At 38.4% G+C, this 26672-nt stretch overlaps 1 protein-coding gene across 1 annotated transcript; it reads left to right on the plus strand.

Annotated features, from left to right (window-relative positions):
* The first annotated feature begins 5728 nt into the window (after nt 1-5728).
* lamc2 (laminin, gamma 2) lies at nt 5729-26020 on the plus strand. The gene is made up of 22 exons (XM_088927678.1): nt 5729-5843; nt 10954-11127; nt 12601-12721; nt 13089-13225; nt 13949-14071; nt 15061-15250; nt 15494-15606; nt 16067-16282; nt 16423-16599; nt 17008-17253; nt 18061-18197; nt 18792-18948; nt 19409-19614; nt 20270-20355; nt 20445-20582; nt 20826-20970; nt 21389-21538; nt 22241-22355; nt 22637-22833; nt 23411-23569; nt 24256-24355; nt 24744-26020. The coding sequence occupies exons 1-22, from the start codon at nt 5765-5767 to the stop codon at nt 24992-24994; spliced, it is 3417 nt and encodes a 1138-aa protein (XP_088783804.1). The 5' UTR covers nt 5729-5764; the 3' UTR covers nt 24995-26020.
* Nucleotides 26021-26672: the final 652 nt, after the last annotated feature.

Here is a 26672-nt window from a genome sequence, read left to right on the forward strand (position 1 = left end):
AATTCTGCCACTTTAATGGTGAATTTCAGACTTTACAAACAAATGGAAGTTGGTTTTTTTTTAAGACAGCTGTTTTGCTAATAGCAGACTTGTTTATATTATAGCATAGCATTGTATAGAACCACGATTAAATATCTGTAGATTTATACTGTAATGAAACAAAACTTTTTAATCAGGACAGGGGTTAGGGTTGTAGAAGATATGCTAGTCTCTGCATTTGCAAAGTGAACAGAAGTAATAAGACAGCTGTAGTACTGTAGGACTACAGTTGTTTGTATTATAAGTAATATGTTATAATGTACTGTATTTAAAGAGTACTTTCGAAGCTCTGCTAATTCCATAAAAAGGTCAGCATCTTGTGCAGGAGACAGAACTGGGACTGACAAAGAAAAACAAGTAGGCCTGCTGTTTTTATATTAACTGTGTGTTGTTCTCATACAATCAGAAATAAAACTCTTTATTGGAGCTCAGCATTGTGTGGGATTCAATCTTCAATAATAGCAAAAGTCTGTTGAATACAAGTTACGGTTTTTTCTCATACTGTGTAATGTCCTAGTTGAACCATGACTAGAGTACCACCTATAGTTCCTAGTCTCCATTTTGCAAAAGAGAGAGAAAGTCCAGAGAGTAGCAAGACCAGGACGTAAGAGGATGTTTTAAGGACAGGTTTGAGAAACATAAATCTATTTGTTCTCAGTATAACACACCGGCAAGGAGTCTTGACTGAGGTCTTGAATGGTTTGAAGGAAATCGACGGAGTTGATCCAAACTATTATTTCAAGATGTATTCAATGTGCAGAACACAGGGATATAATGGGAAACATGTTTGAAGACAAGCTTGCACCACCCCAAACCATTTTTGTACACTGTTATCAGCAAACACTGAACTGAATCACAGCAAGGCATAGAAAACATGGTCACAGAGAGTCAAGATTTGAGGATGCAATAGAATCATTTAGTGTCCCCATAAAGATGGTGTCATGATTGACTGGCTCTTGTCATCACATTTTGTTCTTAAGTTCTAAGTCACACATTTATACAAATACTCCTGAAGTATTTATGTAGTATGCTTGAAAGGGAATAAAATACCTTTTTGAGTACCGTCTGAAGGATGGGTCAGGAGGTTCTTAATAGCTGGAAACTAAACTTGTGATTCTCCACACAAGTGAAGTAGCTCTGTTAAAAGAGAGTCAGAGATGATGGAGCAGCCAGGAAACTGAATCAGAGAGCCGCATGACTTGTGCGTGATAACACACAGACACTAGAACAAGGCTTGCAGTTACCTGTCTTAAAGGTGGTGCTCTCTTGATTTTGGAACTGAACGTGAGGAACATTCCTTAGTTTCAAAACAACACTTAGTCAAGAGAGGATTTTAAGTGACAAATTTTAAGTATTTGTACATGTATTATGGATTTCTGAAGCAGTTAATGGGATTTTGTTTGTAGTACAGTACACAGTCGAGAACTGACCTGTTTTTCCCGTGTAATTAAGACTCCAAATGAAGACGGAGCCCAAGAAATTGGTTACTGAAATGCAAAATACATTTTCTGCAAAATATTAACATCATAACTGTGAATAAAAAAAATACATTTCATCGTAAAGACCTCTACAAAGCTGGTAAATTAACTGTCCCAATTTTATTCATCTACTTAGTACATGCTTACAATATATACCATTAAAACTGATGCTCAATGAACATTCTTTCATACTGTAGCTGGCTCTGGAAGTCTTTATTGCCATTTGAAAGATTATGGTGCTTCTCAGTAGCTTCAACTACCAATTTATTACAGGCAAATTTGTCTCTAATTTAGGAGATGTTTCCATAAATAAATTTGAAATCGGTGTATTTAGTAAACTACAGTTTTGTCTTTGTTCTCCTGATGAATTAATTAAAAATATCTTCGTTTTAATTTACAAATGATTACAAAATATGACCTTTCAAATTTCAAGGGTCTCATTCAAGTTTCCCATGTTTAGCAGCTGTTTTTTTCATTCTGTCAGTCGGTCATCATAACTCACATAATTCAGTTCCCAGAATAAGTCTAGTTAACATTTTTAGGGAGCTTCTCTTAAGCAGCTTTATCTTTTTTAGTAAGATGTTAATTAGAATTGAATGCTGAATACTACCCAGTTTCACTATGCCTTCTTTTGACTTATATACTGTGGTCCTAAATAGACCCTTTGTTTTTTTCATTTTTCTTCACAGTTCCCAGAACATCCTAGAGTTTCTAATAATAATGAGTCCAGAACAGCGGAATGCATGCTTTTAAAATAAAACAGATTAAAACAGATTAAAAGTAAAGATTGATTGATTCCTCTGTATCTGGTTTTTCTCTCATATGTTCACAAATGCTCATTTGAGCCTTTTGTGGCTATACTGTTTGTTATCCTGGATAATACCACACATAGAAATTAATTAGAAGTTGTAATTTAGGGGTTAATAATGTGCATATTATATGCAAAATCGAACATTATAAGAAAACTGATCATTGTGGGTGTCTCTTTAAGAACAAAAAAAATCTGTCGAGCACTCAAATATTTCATAATACTTTCATGGGTTTTAGTAAACTGGCCTGTAACTATTTACAAGTTCAAGCTGCCTTTATTCTTGTTAAGATACTTTCTGATAAAGAGTACCCTGAGGTGCGTAGTAAATTTCCATCTGCGATTGCACATCCAGAAGAGTGAGGCTCTGACGCTGTACAAGATTAATTAGGTGGATGAGGTTTTAACACAGCATGATTACAGAAATTTTAAATTTTTAATAATAGGTTAATGGAATGGTCACTGAGATAGAGATATTGTGATTTGTTCTAACATGGTAAGAACGGTTATCTTCCATAACTGATGGGTGATTAATACATATAGATTTTGTAGACACAGGCAGCGGATGTACAGTAACTGACTAATGGAATGAGATCAGTACCACAGGCCATCAGACACTCATTACCCCTCCAGCAAGACATTCCCATTAATTCATTTGTCCAGAAATATCGCATTGTTTTGATCAAACAGTGGTGTATCTTGGAATGGCTGATTGATGTCCGTGGGGAAATTGGTTTAACAATCACACTATTGTTTAAGAGATAGATTTTTTTTTAAAAGTATCTCCAATAAAGATGTGATATTTAAGGGTCACAGTGCAATACACCGTGCGCACACCTCCGTCACGACAAAATTAGTCTTATCAATTATCGTCGTACAGGCTCATTACAGATTCGTGATTTTTCATTCTATTTTGTAATCCCCTTTACATTGGCTCGGCTAGTCTTTCTTCCTATCTTATATTAATATAACACCTGGATATTGGATAACGGTGTTCTTGTTCCAGTAATAAGAAGCACTACAAAGGAGCTGCCTGATTTCATTGGTCTGTGTCAGCAGATTCATTGATCCTGCAAAAACAGGAAGGGATGGGCAGGCTTGCGTTTGAACGAGAAATCTACAGAATTGAGTCAGTGTTGAACACATCCCTAAGGATATGTTAAAATGTACAGATCTTTGTATTTTCTGGTTCATTCCTGAAATTGCAACACTGTCTATGGGCTAAATATGAATCTGTTGTTTCATGATGCTACACTGGATATCAGCTGTAATAACTAAATGCAGTCATTTTTTTAAGGACTCAGCAGAGCGACTATCTTACATTTTTTTACATCTCTTTTTCTTTCCTACTTTATTATAATACCTTTTATATCAGATGACTTTATCCAGGCTACTTACATATAAGTCCAATATGGCCAGATATAACTGTTGATCTGAGATCTGCCAATTCAGTGTTTTGTTTTCTGCCGAAGGCCAGGTATCACACGATACAGCCGTACAGCAGACTTCAGTACAGCACCACACCTGCCGAACTTGCTGCCCAAATCCATTGGAGACTCTGCCCCTATTGCCATTTTTTCAACTTGCTAAACTACCTTTTCACTACAGCATTGTTGTGAAGAGCTGGGAGCTCGACCTAGAGTCACCTCTCAACAAGTAACAGGTGTGAGGCATGCATCCATGACAGAACCTCAAGGGGAGATGGTGGCCCTGCTCCAAGACTTTCTATCGGAGCTGATAGGACCTAAGTGTGGTGGGACTCCTGGTTTGTAATTCTCAGAGGAAGGGTTTCATGTATTTGTTCCATTTTGTTATTTTCCACTGTACTGTATATAGTTGTTTGTTGGTTTGTGGGGAGCACTGTCCTAATAAATCATTACTTTTGCACCTACTGTAAGTGCTAATGCGACTGAGCCATCGTTCTGTTTTAAAATAACTCACCTGGGCACCCCTCCTGCCCTCCCTGTGACAAGCATTTAAAGAAGAAACTAGTTTAACTTCTGGCTATGTTGGGTGAATTTATTTTGCTCTCTGTTTTTCTCATTTTACTTCTGTCAGCATGTATTTAATGTACATTAGAAAGCTTTTGAGTTTCTTGAGATGTGCTTATAAACGAAAGGTTCACAGAAAAATGTGAAGGTATTTCATTTTAATAAATGGTATATAGCTTGATACTTCTTCCATAACCTAAAAAAGCCTTCCACCATCTACGTGCTGGTAAGCATGATATTTCAACAGAGAGTACACCACGCAGACATAAATACAGCCATCCAGGAGCTGCTGCAGGAGAATCCTGCTTTGACTTTGGCTCAGCTTTTGCAGTAGTCAGTAAAAAGTAGATTACATGGATCCCCTTGTAAGTAATTATCACTAATTTACTCCGTGTTGGGTCTCAGGCTTATCAAAGGGTTTTCATCCCCTCCCTCCTTCATCATCTTTATTTTTGCAGTGCAAAATATCAAATCTCAGTCGCCCGTGGTAGTTATGGTGAACTGTAACTGTAAATTGGTATTTGGATAAAGACCCAGAAGGGTCTTCTACTCCACAGGACCTGAAGGAAGTGAGGAGGAACAGGTGGTAATGAGTGAACAGCACAAGCGTGGCTGACAAATTGGTACACATGTAGCAGTGTGCTGCTCAGAGCTCTGTAACTGTGCCGTTAAGAAGTTCAGCACTGCTGGCTCTCAAAAGAAGAATAACAGGAAAAAAAAAACATGGCTCTTTTCTGGAATTGATATGCACAGCCCAAGCAAAATTACTGCCTCTCAAATCATATTTCAAGAAAGACCACAAACTGGAAAAAACTTAAGGCTTGACAATGGTAAGAGCTTAATTCATAACTGATAGGGGGCAAGGCAATTGTTCCAGAGGCTGATTTTCTGAAACAGAAACAGATTTTCAACGCCAAAGGCTGAATAAAAGGTTTTTGGGCAAGGCCTGTAAAACTAAAAGATGACATTCCTCTGGTTATCACACAAAGTTTTTAATACTAGACAGGGTATTCCCCACCCTTTCCAGGGGCAGAACTGACTTGAATATTTCTTCCTCTCCTTTGCCAGAAAAGGGAGCTCTGTACAGGCTTCAACAAATGCACACAGCACTGTGTCTCTCATTATCGTGGTTTGAGTGAGTTCCTTATTTCATTATTTACTCAGCTCCTGTACTGGATAGCGTATAGGGCTTGGTTCTTAATCATTTGTACATAAACTTTCGGGTAAAGTCTGCAGAGCTACTTGTAGCCTTTGTCAGCATTAGTCATAAGGGTGCTGGCAAAAAAACGCCCCCCCCCAGGATGTTATAACAGGCTCATCAAATGAATCTGGACTAGTGAGCATCTGTTATCTGGACTTGATAAGAAGGCATTTTGATTTAACTGAGAGATTGCTGTCTGTGTTTTCTCTACTCCAAGGTTGAAGGATTTTCATCCAGGGAATACAGAATGAGGACTGGGTGGATATTTTGGACTGGAATCCTCATTTTCAGCCTGCCAGCTGTATGTGGCACTTTTAGATACGAACGTAAGTGAACAATATTTATTTGTCTATTATACTGGACTTATTTTATGTGACTAACTTTTTTTTTTGCAATTTGTATTTCCTTGAAACTAAGCAAGTTTTGATCTTTTGTCTTCCCATTAATGAGAATTAATGCTGTTAAACAGTGCAAGGGGGCTACAGTGTATTTTCCCTTGCGACAGATATAGGGATTCCCAAGCATGGTTTTGGGATTAGCTCTTTACAGTGCTATACCGTTCAATTTTTTTTTTCTTTTTTTATTAAGATTCTACCCCATTTATTTTGGTAACAGAAAAAAAGGTATCATATTTCTAGAATTATATATAATTATATAATATTAAAACTAATTTAAGATTTTAATTAGCAATACACACAAATGTTCTAGTACTATTTGTTACAACTATTATAAAATATTAAACAATTAAATAATTTGATTTTTATTATTTAATGTTTCAGCACATAAGAATAAACAATATATTTAAGTGACCCTACAGACAAAATAGAATGAGATAAATAGTAGTTTTGGTCGTCATAACTGATTTTTTGTGCATGAACTCAAAGATAACTAATTTCATGTTATATTTAGATTGATAAATGTTATTTATGGTCATACAGTATATATTATTTTGTGATATAGAATAGTAAGAAAATGAGAAAAATGTTATTTTATAATAAATTAAATTAAATGTTAACAAAATATATTATTATAACAGTTTGCTGAATTTCCTTTTTTTCAAAAATAACATTCATAGCAGAAAGTTACATACTGTATTTATTAGATAAAAACTAAAAATCACATTGAAACAAATATTGGCTAATACCTACCAATAACGTTTACTGTATCTAAATCTCAATTTAGTACAAATTATTTTTTTTCTAATATCCTAGCTTAATAAATACACTGTAGCCCACGTGATGTTGTTACATGCTACAGCATCTGGAAACAAATGCCTCCCAAATTAACTTAATCAGTCATAATCATGTACTGTCACGCAGGGCTATAAGCGTTTTTGGACAATGCTTACAAATAAAATGTGTTCTTAAATGTCTTGTAGCTCAAAAGTCTGCTTTAAGATGTACTGTACTGTAGGTAAATGTTAAATCTTTTTTGGAGTTATACTGCTTTCCATAGTATTAAGCAGCCTACAGAACACTCCTAGATGGGACTCCAAGGATCTCTATAGGAATGCTAATCCCTATTTATAGAGCCGTGTGGACCAGAGATAGAGAAACTAGCGTAACCCCCTACCTCACTCCACGTATAACAGCAACAGGATTTGAACCTACAACCTACTACTCATGTCTCCACAGTCCACTACACTACTGTGGCCCACATACTGTACAGCAGATGGCATTAGATCTCTATGTTATCCAGTCTCAGAATCATTCACACATGACTCTCTTGCAGCTGCCAAAACATGTTTCAAATGTATAGTATACGACTTGAAATTCTCAAGCTCCAAGCAGCCTAACTCACATATGCTTGAACTGTATGAGACTTATAACTCAGCAAGACCAAGAACATGTGAGACCTCCAAAATAATGGATTGCAAAGTGCTGCTTTCCTAATGGTTTCAGTCCTGTAGCAAACTCAGCAACCACATGGCAAAAAACCCAAGATACTAAGGTATAACAGCCTTAGGCTCAATCTTCTTTCTTTTATACCAATTGCTACACTATGCAAAAGTTAGCTGGAGCCAGCATTACATTCCCTAGAAATGTGTTAATTAACTATAACAGGTTGAGCTGACATTTCTCCAGAAAGTACACAAATGTCTCATTGCAGTAAGAGAGCAATTCAAGTTATTCCTGTTATGTAGACTTAAACACAGACAAGAGCAATCACACTTTCCAGACATACGCCAGGCTTGGACAAATTCTTGGCAGGTTGCACATGTTTATGCAAATAGTTTGGGAAAATACATTATTTGCACTTATAATTGTGGTTTTGGTAATATGAAAATGAGAGTCAGCATGGAAGAAATAATTCTCTATAATTTAAAGCAAATTAGACATTTCAGTCCTAGTTACTTCCTTTTCTAAGCCTTCTAGAGGTTTAAAAAAAGGCATAAAAGTGAATAAAGATTGAAAAATAATGGTTTTATTATATAAAAATAGGAAATACCCGTATTAAGTTAGAAAAAGAAAATTGTTTTTAAAAATTTGACTATATGTTTATAGGACAAATTAGAAGTATTACGAGACAACATTTTATTATAAATCACACCTAAGATGACACCTTCATAGTAGTCAATAGTTTGTCAACGAGCTACTGTATAAGTTGAGAAGAAAAGAAACACAACATTTCGGCTGTGGAGCCTTCTTCGGGTGTTGAAATGTTGTGTGTCTTTTCTTCTCTTTTCAGCATGGAATACACCTTTACTTGTTCCTTTGCAGCCAATGCATGCTGATGCAGCTACAGTACCTGCTTGAGCTACTGTATGAGTGACTTCCCATTTAAAAAAAAAAACAACAAAATGCACAATGGTGATTTTAATCCCCACTGCTTTTTCCCCATAAGGTCTGAAAGTAGTCTGAAAGGTCTGAAAGTAGAGTTCAACTACTCAAATACATTACTGTATGTACTTAGCTGTAAATCTTGATAGCCCCAGAAGAAGCCTAGAGGATAATAGCTCTAGCATTGGTTGTGTAAGTGGAAGTTTAACTGTGGGAAGGCTGTTTTAACAAAGACTAGCAGTCCAGATAAACAAAGGCTCATTTGCATAATCAATCACACGAGTAAACAACGATCAGACCAGAGAATGTTGCATGAAATCTTTAGAACAGACTGAAAACATTCATTCTTTTTTGGGCTTGGCCTGATAAGCTGTGGTATGAAACCCCAGGTTAAAGCCTCAAGCCACTTTGCCAAGCAGTGACTGTTCCCTGCCCTTAGATTGTGGGGAACAGTCTACTGGAAAGGCATTTATCCTGTTAGGACATGAGGTCGTGGTGGAAAGGCTGTTCCCTTTGAAGTTCTGAAATTTGCAAGACACACTTTATAATTTGTTTTCAGGACAAAAGCTCCATCAGACACTGTACTGCATGTGCTCTCGCCTGAAAATCCAGGGGACCACCTGGACTCTTGGTGCATGGGTTTCTCACACATGCTTCATCTTAAACAGACCCTTCAAAATAATGAATGAAAGGATTATTTAAAGTAAAAACTCATGATGCACCATGGTAAAACAATTTAATTGAAACATAGAAAGTTGTGACATAGTGAACATAGTGTTAAGATATTTAGTGAGATTTCACCTTTGGTATTAACAGACAGATTAACAGACAGATGAGATTCTCCTTTAACTTGCTGCAGTTTTAAAATTGTATTTCACTTAACGTGTCTCTCTTCTCCATTCCCTATTCTGCTCTTAACACTAAATTACATACCATTTTAATTTTAATTTTAATTTCTATGTTTAAGTGATGCGGAATTCTGAACTACTAAAAATTCCTATAGTTGGCAGAAAAGTATGTGTTGAAGCCAAATGATGGAACTCTAGGGGAATAAACTCCAAACTACTTTTTTGTTTCGTATTCATTAAAGTTTCCAATAGCGGTGGAACTGTAGGTCTGTGATAATCTTTCCCAAAGCTGTCAAAGCGCTTTCGGAGAAGGTATGGGGAAGATCATAGTGTACCCCAGCAGTCAGCCATGTCCAGACTGGCAAGTGGGCTTTTAGCAACACATTGCTGGTCAGATGTAGGGCTGAGTTGTCAAAGAAAATTCCTGGGTGTAACAATATACTGTAGGCAGGCATGAGTTCTTAACTCAAAATTTTGAGCAAAAATATCAGAGTATTTCTTCTCTTTCCTGGTACAGAAGGTAATAAAACAGAATTAAGTTTGGCTGTACAAAGGAACCGTTGAATGTTGTTGAATTGCATTAGCAAATTCTAGAGTGACTAGTACTGACTAGGGCTCCTTTTGCTGAAATGACTTGTCAAGCGAAAACTAAGAAAGAAATGTGCAGATCATTAGTATGCTTAATTGATTTTTAAAGAAAAAAACAGTCATGTTACCTGTTTCTTACACAGTTGTATTCAGACCACTAAAATGTGACATAACGTCTTTATACTGAAATGTAAAATTATGAGTAACTATACCTGTAATGCATAATCATCAGTAAAAGGCCTTAAGAAAAATCTTCTAAAAAACTGTTAATTTCCTAACAGACTATTCAGGTTGGAACAAAAACCAAAGACTCCAGTCCCTCCAGGCACTGAGTTTGAGAACTGACATTTTGTTTATTCAGATGAATGCATCACTGATACAGACCTGGTTTTTGTTTCTCTTTTTAATCTACGTGATCCTTAAATTATTAATTACACTTCTTTTAATATTTAAAGTATTTTCAATCCTCCTTTCTCATTTCCTAAACACAAATATTGATAACTAAAGAAAATCTGTAGATTTGACTGAAGTATTAGGTGAGCATCCAGTCCCCACACACTTTGCAAAATTATATTATCTTTCACAAACATTATGTAATCTGGGATAGGTAAAGCACCTCTGCATATAACTGCAACTAAATTGTTTGTTTGGTAAAATGATTTAGTGCTTTCCTTGTATCTGCTCAGCTGTGAAATGTATCCTGCATTTCTAAAGCATATTTTGTAAGCATTGATGTTATTTCTCTGGTCATTTGAGACTGGTCCTTTGCTCACTGTACCTAGGCCTAAATCTCAGATTTTTGGTGACTGTGCTTTTTTTGTTTAACTCTATTCAAATCCAAATTCAAAACTCACAGGGGTCTATGTCTATCTCTATGTATGAACCTATATGTTCATATATACAAGTATGAATTTTTCTCTTTTACTTTTAATTGTTCTTGATCACTTTGTACAACATTCTTGGGTTTGGAAAGGTGCTTTATAATTAAAATATATTCTATTATTATTCAGTTATTATTGGAGCAATTATTGAGATTGTTCATCACTGAGTTCAGACTATTGAGTGTTTAATATAGGCCTACAAGACACAAGAGCAAACCGTTGGACATATCTCAAGAATGAACAGTGAAGGCTTTGCCAAGAAACAGGGAGAATTCATTTAAAGGGCCTGAACTGATTTCCAGTCTAACAGTGTAACAACGTCTGATTTTTTTTTACCAGGAGCTCGCTGTAATTGTAACGGGAAGTCTCACCAGTGCACTGTGGATGCGGAGGGAGTGCGCTGTTTGAACTGCATCGACAACACAGACGGACGCAACTGTGAGAGGTGTAAGACGGGCTATTTCCGCCAGAGGGCGGGAGACCGATGCCAGGCCTGTAGCTGCAATCCCCTGGGTAAGTCCCAGAAATCTGTCCGTGCTTTGTCTATCAGGAGACAGCAGTTAAGCATCTCCCAGGTTTCCTTTCGAAACAGCACATGTATATAGGGGAGGCCATTCCGCCCATCTAGCCTGTTTGTTGTTTAGTCGCTAGTTGATCCAGCTGTTTCTTGAAGGACACTAATACTGGCTTTGACAACATGGCTGGATAGATGTTCCAGACTCCCACAGACCTGTTGTGGTATGTTAATGGCTGTCTGCTGAGCTTTTTGAATGTGTCTGTAGCCATGACTGTCAGGAGATGACTAGCCAATGGCTTTGCCCAGTGTCATTTTAATTACCCCCACACTGATTCTGTCCAATTGCACTGTGTGCTCTGTAAACAGGAGCCCTACTTTGAGAAATTAGTTTTCTAAATTGGTTCTGAACATGGCAAACAGGCATTATGACATGACTCTTACTGAAATGCTGGACGTTTCCCTGTTGTATCCATGTCTTCAATGCTCCATTGAAGAGAAAAACTGAACAAAAACCTCTTCAAGGTTAACAAAATCTTCTGTGAAGCATGGAGTCTGTAACACTAGTGATTCTGAAGTGCTGCTTTATTGCTACTGTAATTTGTTTCCTTCAACATTGTAACTTCATGGCAAATAAGTGTCATCGCACAAGATTGTCAAGGCTAATATTATGCTTAATTATGAGCTGACATGTCTCCCTCTTGGGCAGGTCCATGCCCAGTCATTGTGGTAATGTTTCACTGAGACACATACTGTAGCACACCATGACAATCCTGCTAAATTGCTTTCAGTACTTCATCACACACCACAAGCCAAATGACTTCTCCTCTGATTCAGGTGATTCATTTCAACCTGTACATCTCAAGTCATGTGCCTGATATGACAAGTCCCATGTCATCCACTGACTTCACCCAGGACACTAATTAGGTGGCAGGAGTTTGATATGCATCCTTAGTACAGACTGTGGTTGGGTCTGTCTAGAATGGGATATAAATAATTTCAGTGATTTTCTTACCATAGGAGATGATCTATAAATGTTTTCATAAGGTGTCTTGTCTGCTTGATTACAAAATACATTGTTAATATTTCAAGGGCTTCCTTTGAGTAGTTATAATCAAACCTATTGAAATAGATTTTTTAAATCTCCACAAATAGCAAACAAGTGTGAAATACTGTAATTCTTCTTTCCTTTAAGACACAAACTACTAATTAAGCTTAAAACAATGCAATTGATTGAAATATATTAGCCATGGAATTCTAAAACTAGAAATGAGCATGCTTGAAGTTAAACATTGAAATAAAAATTAAAATATTATTTTACACAGCTTTTTTAATTTAACAGATCATTTTCTAACAGTTTGGAGTCTTTGCTGAAAGGACTGACACTGCTATAAGACAACACTAAGGATTTGGAAATACAAGTCACAGGAAATAATATCTTGTAATGATGTTTCCTGTTCTGTTGAATTCAGGATCAGTCAGCTCACAGTGCGACAGCAATGGGCGCTGTAGCTGCAAACCTGGAATTCTGGGAGAGAAGTGTGACCGCTGTCAGTCAGGAGCCAGGCTCACACAGACAGGCTGTACAGGAAGGTAAGTCTCAATTCCATAGGCTGATGCACAGAGGGAGCTACAGCCCATGCAGTGTACACCAGGCAACAAATATGACGTATTAACATCAGGGTAATTTTAATAACATTGCATTTTGAAAAGTTTTATGATTGTTTCATTTTTAGATCTCTAGATTTTGGGCAACTTTATTTAATTCAGATTCTCAATATTCAGATATTGACCTTTTGGATGCCAACTGGGTTTTATGTGATTTAAAACTCAGAAGCTAATGTTCTCCAGATCCACAGTGAAGGACACCGTGTCACAGTAGAAGTCTTGTAAATATCAGTCCATTGATACAATTGACAGAGACTATAATGGGCTTGGTTGCTTTGTTTTTCTTCTGTAGGTGCAGTCTAGGCATTAATGGCCAGCTAACTGATAATCCTGCTGAATGTCTGTCCTGTTTCTGCTATGGACACTCCACAGACTGTAGCTCAGCCGATGGGTACACAGCCCACTCCATCACCTCCACGTTCGACAGCAGTAAGTCCTTCCTTGCTGAAGGGTTTTAGGAAAGTAGGGCAGCCTGAGGGTTGATCTGAACTATCTGATACAAATGAATGACTTATTTGAGAAACAATAAAGGATTACTGTAAGAAGCCAGAATGCTCAAACAAGTGCTCTTGGATATCAAAGCATTAATCGGACAACCAAGGTCAGAGAAGAACTTACAGAATATGTGCCTCATCACTTAATCTACCTTGAGAGACATAACTTTGCCTTATGTAAGGAAGAATAGAAAACTTTTATTCTTAGCTATCTCCTGGGTAACAATTTCTCAAACTGAAGTGTGGATGTGAGAGCCAGCTGAGTTGACTTTGAAACAGCAGAGAATGAATCTGAACAAGTTCTCTATTTCTGTTGTTCAACAGTCATCCTATTTCCCATTACACCCAGTTTGATTTTGAATGAACTCCGCTGATGTATGTAGACATTGTTCTGGTGTTCCGCCTGAATGCTAGAACTGTTTTCTTATCAACAGTTTCCTTCTTTCGGAGAGCTACGTCAGTCATTTTCAACAGAAGCAGGTCTCTGTGATTCCTGAAAATGGAAAGTGGTCTAATGGATTGCCACTTACTTTTGGGCCATGCGGCAAATTCAAAATGTATTAAAAAAGGGAAAAGAACAAGATCAATAGATGAAAGTACCTAGGGTGAATAATGGCTACTTCTAGACAAATTCTAATTGACTTCCTGTTGGGATTAGATCCCGAAGGATGGCTTGCTGCTTTCCGAAAGGGCTCCAGCGTGCAGTTTGGCTGGTCCCAGAGGCATCGTGACATTGAAGTGACATCCAGGGATAACATCCCAGTCTACCTATATGCGCCAGGTGAGGAACTTTGGAGGGGGCAGCCATAGTAGTGCCTAAGACCTACTACATTCCATTACTGTACTAAATACTGCCAGTTGACATTTTCGGGTACATACACTTCTAAAGAGAGGTCAGTATCTGGAAATCTAAACAGAACAAACACAGATCCTGATTAATTCAGAATATTTGTTTGCAGAAACAGAGAAAAATCACCTCTACTTAATAGAAATCTAAACACTTCAGCCTGTAGGGAAGAACTGTCTTTGCTGTATACATACTCAGTAAAGGACACCCATATTGAGAGTCAATATACTGTAAGCAGCAGTTGCTCCTGTGTCCTCTTTATCACAGTGCTACTTCATTTTTTGTAATTTCAGTAGCACGTTAAAAAAATGCTATGTTTACCTTTCAACTTTTTGGATAAATCGTTCTGTTGTGCATATCTATGGTTAATTTGGTCAAGTTGTTTTATTTACTACAGTATGTAACCCAAAAGCTTTTCATTTGCACACTGGAATTAGAAAACCACCATCTTTGAATGAAATTAAATTGTTTTTTTTAATTTGTTTCTGAGATATTACAGTATATGTTTTTACTATTTACACTTCCAAAGGTTGCTGTCCTACTAAATACAAATTTACATAGTATAAACATTTATTCAAATTAAAAGTGTAAACGGCTGAAGAAAAGGAATGTAGTGGTGCTGTTGTTTGACTGCAACGATACTTTGAGTTTTAGCTGGCCTTGACAAAGGCTGAACTTCACATTCTTTCAGGTACCCAAAATCACCTCACTGAAAGACAAATATCAGATGAAATTAAAAGATATGAAGTTTAAAATCTTCAAAAATAAAAGATCCCATGCTTATTTTCTTGCAAAACACTACCTTGAAATCCTTAACAAAACAATTTGAGCTGATTTCTTATTGCATGCATGATTAAATATCTAGGTTGTGGCTTTTGCCTTTGGTTAAAGACACTTTCTCCCTGCTTTCTTTTGCCGCACAGACTCCTTCCTGGGGAACCAGATGCTGAGCTATGGGCAGACCCTGTCCTTCTCCTTCAGGGTGGACAGAGGGCATCGCCAGCCGTCCACCTCAGATGTTGTGCTGGAGGGTGCGGGGCTGAAGGTGGCAGCTCCACTGGCTGACCTGAGAAGAAGCGTGCCCTGTGGTCAGAAAATAACATACTCCTTCAAGTAAGGGCAGGTCTTCCCACAGCTTGCAGCTGTTCTGGATAAAACCTCATCCTTGTTTTTCTTCTCAGTTAGCAGCTTGGTGGAAGTCCTTGAAGACAGAGGAAAATTGCACTGTAATACTCATCCGTATCATTTCTAAGTGTTTATGTTTATTGATATAATACCATTTTTGTGGGATTTATGTGCTACTCATCACGTGCAATGCATTATACTGCTTACAACACACACTCTGTACATCTGCAGGCTTGATGAGCAGCCACAGAGTAAATGGCAGCCACAGCTCACTGCTCTCCAGTTCCAGAAGCTGCTTCAGAACCTGACAGCCATCAAGATCCGAGGCACCTATGGTGAAAACAGTACGTTCTGAAATTCCATTCAATTCCATAATAAGTACAGTATCTTTTTGGGACTTCAGACTGACCATAAGCTATAACTGTATCCAGTCGGCATCAGGGGTACTTTTTTTACATGTGGTTTTATTGCTTTTGAAACCAACCAAAATACACGATGGGTGTGTTACATATTAAAGAATAATATTACTATATTATTTGAATAATATTACAGAAGATGTATATGGTTGGTACAGTGTTTTATCTGAAAATCTATCTCAAAAGGAATCCCCTTCCCACATCACTCCCAAATAAAACTACTTCTTAGAGATACGCAAGGCAGAGTTATTTTTCACTGGCTTGATACCATGAGAGAAACTTTCAGTTATCTTACAGAAAAATGTTTGCAAATGTGACACCGTGGCAGAATGCTCAGGAGGACTCTGACTTTGCTCACTGTGGAACTCTGTGTTTCCCCCGTTTACAGGCCGAGGCTACCTGGATGATGTGACACTAGTGTCAGCCCGTCGTGGGTCTGGTGCCCCTGCCTGGTGGGTAGAGAGGTGTAACTGCCCCAAGGGCTATAACGGGCAGTTCTGTGAGAAGTGTGCCCCAGGGTTCAAGAGGACACCTCCCAGCAGTGGCCCCTTCAGCGAATGTGTGCCCTGTAACTGCAGAGGAGGCAGCTGTGATCCTGAAACAGGTAGACATCAACGCCACAGCCTTTGGGAAGGAGTCATTTCTGCATTTCATTGCAGCTGCTCTGTAAATCTTCATGCAGGCCTAACAGACTGCGTGCGGTGCACCTTGCTAATGTGCGGTTTATTTTTTGATCTGTTATAGGAGATTGCTTCTCTGGAGACGAGAACCGAGGGGATGTGTCATGCCCTCCTGGTTCCTATAACGACCCTCGGAACCCCGGCTCCTGCCTGGTTTGCCCCTGTGCCCTTGGGTCCAGCTGTTCAGTCAACCCCAGCACACTGGAGGTCAAGTGCGATCGATGTCCTGCAGGAATCACAGGTCAGTAGCACAGCACATGTTAGGATCAGAGGCAAGCTGTCAGGAAAGCTTCAGGTAGGAGTGGCTGGCTAACTATTCCCCACCTCTTCCTAAATTTCTGATGCTCATTGCTTAATAAATTGTACAGTAATTGATTATCATTTAGCCAGCCCACCTCCTCTTCCAGATTACGTCAGTATTTCCCAAACATTTTGGTGAGGAATGTAGGATGTTAGCTTCATATATCTTAAGACTTAGGCCAGAATGATACAAGAGTACACAGACACATGAGTATAATAGTGAGTCATAAGTTACAGAAATCAATTGGAAAAATAATATGAGTGGGAATATCAATAATGATGACTGGAGAGTCAGTAGATTTCTTCAGTTCCTTCATAACATATCCTGACCTCATGCGTTTCCTGACAGGCCCACGCTGTGACGTGTGTGAAGATGGTTTCTATGGCGATCCCCAGGGTCTGAACCGCCTGCCTCGGCCCTGCCAGCGCTGCCAGTGCAATGGGCACATCGACCTCAATGCGGTTGGCAACTGCAACCGCCTGACTGGAGAGTGCCTGAAGTGCATCCACAACACAACAGGCTTCTACTGCGAGCAGTGCCTTGAGGGCTTCTACAGGAGCCCTTACCTGGTCGACCCCACTCAGACCTGCTTACGTACGTGCGATGTCCTGTGGCTTAAGCCTTCTCTGTGAAGAGTCCACAGCATTACAGCTGCTCTGCGGACGATTTCACCTGAGATCTGACCCCTGCTGCTGGTTTGGTGGAAATGTACAGTATGACACCACCTTTATGGGGTATAATCTCAACAGAATGTCATGTCATGTCATTTGCCAAACCACTTTATACCATAAGGGGTCGCTGGAAGCAGGAGCCTACCCAGAAAGCAATGGGCGCAAGGCAGGGTACACCCTGGACGGGGCGCCAGTCAATCGCAGGATCTTTAATGACCACTGAGAGTCAGGACCTCGGTTCAACGTCTCATCCGAAAGCCAGTCAACAAGATGCAATTTTGAGAAAAACAATAGCATTAAAATGATTAAATATTACATTACGTTGTACTTCTGGGGTGCAGGTAAAATAAAAAAAGAACAAACATATTCAGCTGTTAGAAATCAGCTGTTTCATATCTTGAGTAGAGGAGGAGGCATGGTGGTGCAGTGGTTAGCATTACAGAGTGCTGAGCATACAGTACTGGTAGGTTAACTGGCTTCTGGGAAAACTGGCCCTGATGTGAGCGTGTGCGTGTTTGTGTCCGTGTGTGTGCCCTGCGATGGACTGGCATCCTGTCCAGGGTGTATCCTGCCTTGTGCCTATTGCTTGCTGGGATAGGCTGTGGCTCCCCAGTGACATTGAGCTGGAAGAAGCAGTTGGAAAATGGATCGATGGATCTAGCGCAAACCATAATCTATTAACAGTTGATAAGGTTGAATGTTTATCACACATCTTTCCTCTTCTCCACAGCTTGCAACTGCAATCCCCTGGGCTCTTTGTCCAACAGATGCAACAATATCGGTCAGTGTTCGTGCAGAGAAGGCTTTGAGGGGCTCAAATGTGAGCGTTCTGTATGCCCAACCTGCTATGACCCAATAAAATATCAGGTAGGCCCTGGCAACCAGAAAATGCTGTGATTTTCGTAAAGTGAAGTAAATTAAACAGGATGGTTTTTGGCCATGTGTGACTGCAGCAGTATGAATTTACTAGCTGTCCTAATGTTAATTTTGTTCAGTTATTTAAGAGCAATTTTTGTTTTGTTTTTTTTCTTGCCTTTATCTAAAAAAGGCAAATAAACTGTGAGCAGTATATTGGGGGCTCCGTAGTCAATAGAAATTCTCTGAGCTGCATTACTGAAACTACTAGATTATTCTGTCGCAATATAGAAATCTCAAAATTTAAACTAGAATAGGGTTGTAGAATTCTCTTGTGGTAAGCAACGATTAGTTTAAATATCGTAAAATATTAGTTTCGAAGATTCTATAACATTTGTATCAAAATTACTCGTATGAAAGTAATGCACTGTACTGAGTTTTCTGTTCATCTAATATGCATCAGTGGAAACCCGTCTATTTTATTGAGTTCTCTTTGCTGTGATTGCAGTATTCAAAGGTAATGTCATTGTATTGTTTTCCTTAACTCAGTAGTGAGAGCAATTTAAATCATACCAGAATATGCTGATCTCGAGTTTCGTCTTCCAGATTGAGAGATACTCAAGAAAACTTCGAGACATAGAAGCCCTGTTTACGAATATTCAGAACGGCCAAGTCCCAGTAAATGACGTGGAGATGGAAAAAACTCTTGCAGAAGCCGAAAAACTCGTTGCAAACATGGAGCAAAACACTGGGAAATTATCAGGCAAGTTGATATTATTTCGAGGCGCAACGCTTAAGATTTAACACCTGGCCAATAAAACGCTTTACACAATGTACAAAACGGTATAAATCACGTACAGAAAAGGCTTAGAAAATCAGCGTAATGTTGCTATTGCAAAATGAAAGCAATGTGTAACTTAATTTCTGAAGGCATTATTTTTAGTTAATGGTTATTATGATAAATATTAAGAAAAGGACCAAAATATCCTAGTAGAGGCATAGCACCCTCTGCTGGCTCTGTAGGTAGGCCTCGGTTTTCGTTTACTGCTTAAGTACTAACCTGTTGGAGTAAATTAGCGGTTTTATAGGAACTCTGTTCAAGCAGTCAGACATTAAAAGTTCTTTAGAGTTTCTAATCTAAACATCTTTGTGGTTCCGTTAATCTCACTTGATTCATTTTACAATTATAAACAGTTTTCCTTGTCTCCTTCATATTTTCTTAGTTTCGGAGAAAGAACTACAGACCCGGGTATCTAATATAAAGAGCACTCAGTCCGTCCAAACCAGAAACCTCGAGGCCATCTCTCGGACGGTGGATGGCATGACTTTGCAGAATCAGCAGTATCAGAGGCAGGTGTCCAACATCAAGCAACTGATCAACGACGCTAGGCAGAAACTTGATTTAGCAAAACTGGAAATAAGACGGGTGGTAAGTTTTTGAACCGATACGCACTCGTCAGACTCAAAAGTTGCAATAGAGCACGAAGTAATCTTGAGAAGCTGGGATTCCTAGCTCAGAGCTAGGAATTCAGTAGATGCCCATGGCTCTTTAAATCATCAACAGCTCTAAACCTTCACGGGATGAAATTAGCGCTTCTCCCATGTGAAGCCTTGTTTGTAACCAAACGACACAAAATCTAGAGCATTAGGCACTATACTGAATGATACCAACTAATTTTTGAACAAAAGCCCTCATGTCTAGAAATAATCCACTACAGTTACGTTTACATACGGGAGTGGGGGGATTTTAAAACGTCATCCGTTAATCACTCATCAATTACGGTCTGTATATAAAGTATTAATTTAAAAAAGTAATCATTACACGGGTAACATTTAACTGCACTTGATTACTTTTTTAAAGTGACTTTCCCAAACACTGCCTGTATGATACTGTATGTACTGTATACTGTATATGTCGGTGTTTTCTATGTGTATGTGTGGATCTGTAACAAAAGCAAACAGGTTCTCAGACATCAGATTCTCTGTATGTTACATTGTATTGTAATGGTATGGGCTGTGTGTGATAAATCATACATTAAAAAGCTTAGTGTATTTCAATATTCCATTTCTTGTTCACCTTGTAGGAGTTGCCAGTGCAGGATGAAGGCCCTGGGGTAAGCACAAATCGCCTGTCAAGCCTGGTACAGACAGCGACCTCGCTAGCTCAGAGGTAAGTGTCTTGTCTGCTAACTTTCTGTGCCTGTGTAAGACAGAACATGGGCTCAGATTTGCACAGCTCACGTGTGTGTCATTTCGCAGCCACAAGGATGAAGCAAACAAAATAGAGCAAACAGCGAAAAGCAGTCTTCTGGATGTAGACAGAGCCCTGTCTCTGATGCGGAATGTCATCAATGGAGAGAACAAAGTTACTGAAGTTATTGGAGACCTCAGAGCACAGTGAGTGAGCTTTATATTGAGAGTACAAAATGCTAAATTCATGCACATGAAACTTCCTTTTTTCCTGACCATTCTTTTCTTTTCATTCCAGTTATTGAAAACAGAGCTTGTTAACTATTTACTCTTCAATAGTGGATATGCTGATACCTTTGTGAAACAGCACCTACATAAGCACCTTACCAGAGGGTCCTATTTTATTAGACATTAAGAGGATGGTAATGTTATTCAACCATTTTTCTGCAGGTATAACAGAGATGTAGCTAAAGTCAAAGACTTGGAAAACCGGGCAGCCAGTGTGAGCTCAGGGGCTCAGGCAGAAAGCAGGACAGCAACTGAAGCATTAAATGAGATAATCTCCTTGGAGCGTCTTATTCCAGACTCCATCCAGGTATGTCTCTTCATTCTTGTGATTCAGACTCTTACTAGCAGTTACTACACGTCATCCAGCAATGAGTACTGCAGCTTTCAGGTTACCACCGCCCAGAGGAGCAGCATAGTAATATGAAATACAGATTTTCCAAGGACAAGAGTCCATAAGATAATCTTTTAGATTTTTAACCTAGCAGTTTTGTAACTTCTAACCTATTAGTAACTCATCTAGGGTTTAGAAACTCCAAATGGCAAAGAAAATGGACCACTTCTAATTATTAATAGATTGAATTTTCAATTAACCGAATAACAAATGATTTAAAACCTGTACAACCTGTCAGAGACCTTTTTAGAAATCATAGCCCTAAGATTCAATAAACCTCAAGACACTTTAAAGCAAAGGTTTTTACATGGTGCTGTTTTCACTGTGCCTACAGAGGGAGATTCAGAATGTTAAAAGCAGTGCCGACAGCCTGAAACGCAGAGCAGAGGATCAACTCTCGGACTATCGGACACTACAGGGTGGCATCACTGACGCCAAGAACCAGGCACGGGATCTCTTATTGAAAGGAAAAGCTGATCAGCAGGTAATAAGGATGCCTCTGGGACATGAAGTTAGAAAATGGTTACCGTACCCTTCTTTGTTTTTACAGCCACTCTTTTGTCTGACTTGCACATCAAGGATTTGTGTAGGAATTACTCTTCTGGTCAAAATCAGTAGGTGGTTTCCCTGCTTTAAAAAACAAAAACATCCAGCTAATGAAATTCAAATTGTTATTTGCTCTTCAAACCTGTGAAGGTTGCTTGGTCAGTGATGTGTTTTGTTACTTTACTGTAATGGACTGGATTCAGAACAGTTAGATAATAGCACAAATTTAGTAGAGTAGAGTAGGAGAGTAGTTTTTTGCCATATTCCAACACGTACATTGGAATTCTGTAATTTATGCCATCAGTATCCTCCAGAATCTGAAAGCCTTTAAGCTGAAGTACAGTTATACATTTTTGTAGAATTACTGAAGCTTCTGGTAGCTCTGCTAGAAATGGTCATTTAGAAACTCTTTTTTATTTAAAAAAAACTACATTTCATGTCTACTTACCTGTGATTACTGCAAATTACACAACCTTTAGGAATTCACTTGCATTGATGATGAATGTTTCTGATCTGTGTCTTGAAGTACTAAAACCCAGTGTTGTACAATGATATTTTGTAGGCAAATTATTATTAATTTTAAAGAATTTTAATCCAATGAAGTAATTGCTTCTGATAATTTGATGTTATTTAATTGCAGCGTCATGATCAACTTTTAGCAAGGGCAAATGCTGCCAAGGCTGAAGCAGTTGCCTCTCTGAGAGACATCCAGATGAATGTAAATGGTGTAGAACAAGTGCTGGGAAACCTAAAAGGTAGGAAAAGGGACAAAATAAGTCATAGACGTTATGACGAAATTGAGATAGCCTTTTCACTTATCTTTGGGAACTTTATAAAGAACCCACCTTTAATTGTTATACTGTATATCTGTACTGTTCACTTAAAACAACACATACGTAAAATTACCGAAAGAGCTTCAGGAGATTCTCCATTCTGACCTGGAGTCCTATTTGTCTCCTTTAGTGAAGCCTTTTTATGTTTGGCCTGTTCTTGGTGAGTTGTACTGATGTAAAAATAACTCTTGTGTTTTCCCTAGATTTTGATGGGCAGCTTAGCACAAACAAGGCAGAAGCTGACAGGGCTATAAGGAGAATCCCTTTAATTGGCAACATTATCCAAGAGGCTGTCCAAAGCAACACCAAGACTGAGTCCATTCTTGGGAACACGGGAGGGGATATTAACGAAGCACAAATGAAAGTTGGTGAATTGAAGAATATTGTGGAACAGATGGAGGTATGAACAATGTCTATAACTTGAGGAATGCAAATTAATAAGAATTTAACCTGTTAAGGCAGGGAAAGCAGTATATTTACAATGTATGCCAACATATCATCCAATTTTGTTTTCATTTCTCCCAGCTTTCACTTTAAATTGTGCCATTGACAGTTTGAGAAACCTCCCAGAAACCATCTGTCCATCTATTTTCTAACTGCTTCTTCCAATTAAGGGCCGCAGAGGAGCCTGAACCTCAGCAAACAAGAGGTGCAAGGCAGGGTACACCCTCTACGGGGTGCCAGTCCATCCGAGGGCACACAAACACAGGCATGCGCTCTCCTACAGTAGGGCCAGTTTTCCCAGAAGCCAATTAATCTTCCATTGGTTTTTGGCCTGTGGGAGGAAACTGGAGCACACAGAGGAAATGCAAGCAAACACAGGGAGAAAATACAAACTTCACACAGGTAGCAGCCCAGGTCCGGAACTGAACCCAGGGCCCCAGCGCTGCTAACCACTGCATCACTGTGCTGCATCCTGGAAGCCATTTAATTCTTTCATTTTTTCTAGAAGTATCTTTCGTCTTTGTGTTTTGTAGGGAGCTGTCAGCACTCTTACGGGCTCTAATGGTTTACTGAACGAAGCCACCACCTTGAAAAATTCCCTGAGTGGCCTGCAGTTCCAGACCTTAGCCACAGTCAGGGACCTGACTGCAGAGAGGAATAAAGCCAATGGGGAGAAAGAAGAGGCAAAAAGGGTAGGGGAAATACTGTTTATTGAGGAGGTGCAAAGTGCAATGTGTTGCACAATAGAGGTTTGAGTGTGGAGCGAGTGTTAGCTGCAAACGAACAATGAAAGTTTACTCCCATGATGTGTTGCGCAATATTTGGTTACTTGAGCTTCATATGCCTTTTGGGAAACCCCTTTTAAAGGCAGTGTATAAAATAAAGTTTATTATATTGATTATCGCTGGTTTATGCCCGCTGCCATTACAGTATTTTTATTATTTTGTGTCCATCAGGGCTCCAAATAAACTTGACATTTGAAGAATTTGACTTGTGTGCTGTGGAGGACAGACAGACACTGGTTGTGTGTCTATTTACAGAGACAGTATGTGTTATTTTGGAGCAACTGGAAGGCAGGGTTAACCATTGTCAAAATACAATTGTGCTAAATATATTCTGGTTCTAAGGCTACTCTTATATGATATTTACGATAAGTGAGAGGAATGGTCTAAAGTATAAAAGCTGCTTGTAAATCTATGGATGCTGAGCATACAGGAGAATGCAATTTTATGTGATCCTGTTTGTTCTCTGGAAAAGGTCTTTTTTGGGATAAATTAAAACTCATTTTAAACCTTTGCTGAGCTGTGCTGTGACTTCTTGCAACCTTACACTTTCTAACGTATCATTTTGATATTCATTTTGTTTGCTTTTTTCCTAGGCTATAAGACAGGCCACTGCAGCTTACAACAAAGCAGTAGATTCTAGGAAGGCTGTGGGAGCAACACTGCGTACCATCAACAGTCTTCTGAACACATTAGGTAGGTATTGGACTCACAGTTACAAAACACAGAAAACACAGTATGTGAATGTACTGTATCTCAGTCAAATAGCGGTGTTCATTTACAGAGAATTGGGAAAAAAACCTTTAAAATCCCTTAGTTGAATAAGTACAGTAGTTGAATCCCTACTTACTGTATAATATGAAAGAAACATTAGAAAAATACTTTTGAACACAAATTCTGAATCATTCTTCCGACTTCACAGTTTATTACCACAGATGTCTCTTCTTTATTCTCTCTGTTCAGATGTAGGATAAGATGGCTACATTCCTGGATGAGATCCTCATTAGGCATGAAGGTCGTGGCTTGTGAGGCTGTGTAATTCTGTCCGGCACCTTTTTAATGTCTCGTTTTCCCCCCAACTCAGACTCGTCTGGTGGTGTGGATGAGACGAGGCTGGCGGAGCTCCAGGAATCGATCAGCAATGCCAGGAGCACAGTCACAACATTGCAGCCTAGACTGGACAACCTTGTGCAGATGGAGTACACACAGCAAGAGCGGATCAAGAGTCTTAACAGAGACATTGACATTATCATGGAAGATATTAAAAACTTAAAGGCGATCCAGAGCACTATTCCCAAAGGATGCTTTAACTCACCACCCATTGAAAGACCCTAAAAGTAGCTTTTTTGGTTAAGAATTCTGCAAGTTATGATAATACAAATAAATTACTGAGGTTCGTCCAAGGCCCAATATCACAACAGAATGTACTGTTCAAACTAGGCTGTGGATGTGTTAGAATCAGCTGACACTCAGCTCTCCCTGATTTGTTGTAATTTATTTGATGATTATAATGAGGAGTATTATACACTGAATGGATGCATTAGAGCCTAAAACCTTACAGTTTTACAGTAAATCTCCTAAAATACCAAAGCACATCCCCATTATTTCTAAATATACAAACACTTTTATTTCTATACTTGTGAGAATCTCCAATTGATTTATAAGTATTTTGATTATTTTTTTACATTTTTGTGTATTGACATTGTAATATTGAGAATATGTATATTTCTTCTCGCAGTTTGTTTTGTTTGTGATGAGGAAAGGTCTGTTTTCTACGGCACTGAGCTACAAGTGTGAAAGAAACATTGAAAACTGTAATTTTAATCGTATTACATTTGTTCATTTGCACATCCATCGCAGAAATCCTTTTAGCTTTTAAAAAAAGTTAAATAGTTACTTCCTCAGTTTTATAAGAACAGCCACTTACTTTCCTTCTCAGAAAAAAAACATTCATTACCTACTGTTCTTTTCCATCATGTTTACATCATGATATTAATCATGAATTTAATGTAATTTATATTTAAATTTAAATCAACACGAGTCAGTGTATCACAAAATCCCTGAAGTGCATTTATTAAATTGTTTTAATGATCTTAAAACTGAAACAATTTTGAAAATAGATCTCAGTATTGTGAAACAGTTGCAACAGATTGTATAATATAGACTCTGAACGGAACTCAGTATTATAGCAGTTTAAAACAATGGACAACACATTTTTGATGCATTGGGAGAGAACTTATTTGTTTCCCATTCTGGTATTCATCTTTGACAATATCATGGGCCTTTTTACATTTTCTCAGCACTTTTCATTTTATTTATTTGTGTATGTTTGCTGTTTGGTTACTGTAATATAAGTTTTATTTAATAAAAGCAATTCGAAAAAAATGGACTCCTATGAAATCATCGGTATTAAAAATCAGCATTCATAAATACCAAAACAGAAAAATGGGATTTTAGGAATGGCTACATTTTAATTATTTCCTAAATAAAAGGAGCGTTGCGTTATGGTAACACTCAGAATGTGATTTGGTGCTTTAAACTGCCTGAATGTGAAAGACGGAGGTTCCTGTCTCCAGATGTAAAAGACATGAAATCTTGGCATTTGGTACTAAGAACAGATCCCTGGTATTCCAATTTATTTCAGTCTTTCAATCCAGAGCAATGTACAGTATTTACGATTGTCATATCAGGGGTATTTCAGATGCAGTATTTTCTCTGGAAGTAAAGCACCATTCACTGGTGCTATTGGGCTAATTAAACGAATCTTCATTTAATGACAGGGAACAGTTGGCAGTCTATAGTATATATGCATTTTAATAAACAGATAATCGGTTTCACAGAGGATTTCCAAAATGTTAATCTCTAAAAGATACGTATTCAAAAGCCTTAATCCACGTAAAATGCAGTACAATTTAAGGGTCCATAAAGTACATCCATGACAGTGAAACATACTAACACAAAACTACCCTGCATGCTCGGTGAATACATTTTTAACTCGAATTTATGGTTCAGT

Source organism: Atractosteus spatula, chromosome 11 (assembly GCF_055471065.1).
Source record: "Atractosteus spatula isolate fAtrSpa1 chromosome 11, fAtrSpa1.hap1, whole genome shotgun sequence".
In the NCBI taxonomy this organism is placed as follows: Eukaryota; Metazoa; Chordata; class Actinopteri; order Semionotiformes; family Lepisosteidae; genus Atractosteus; species Atractosteus spatula.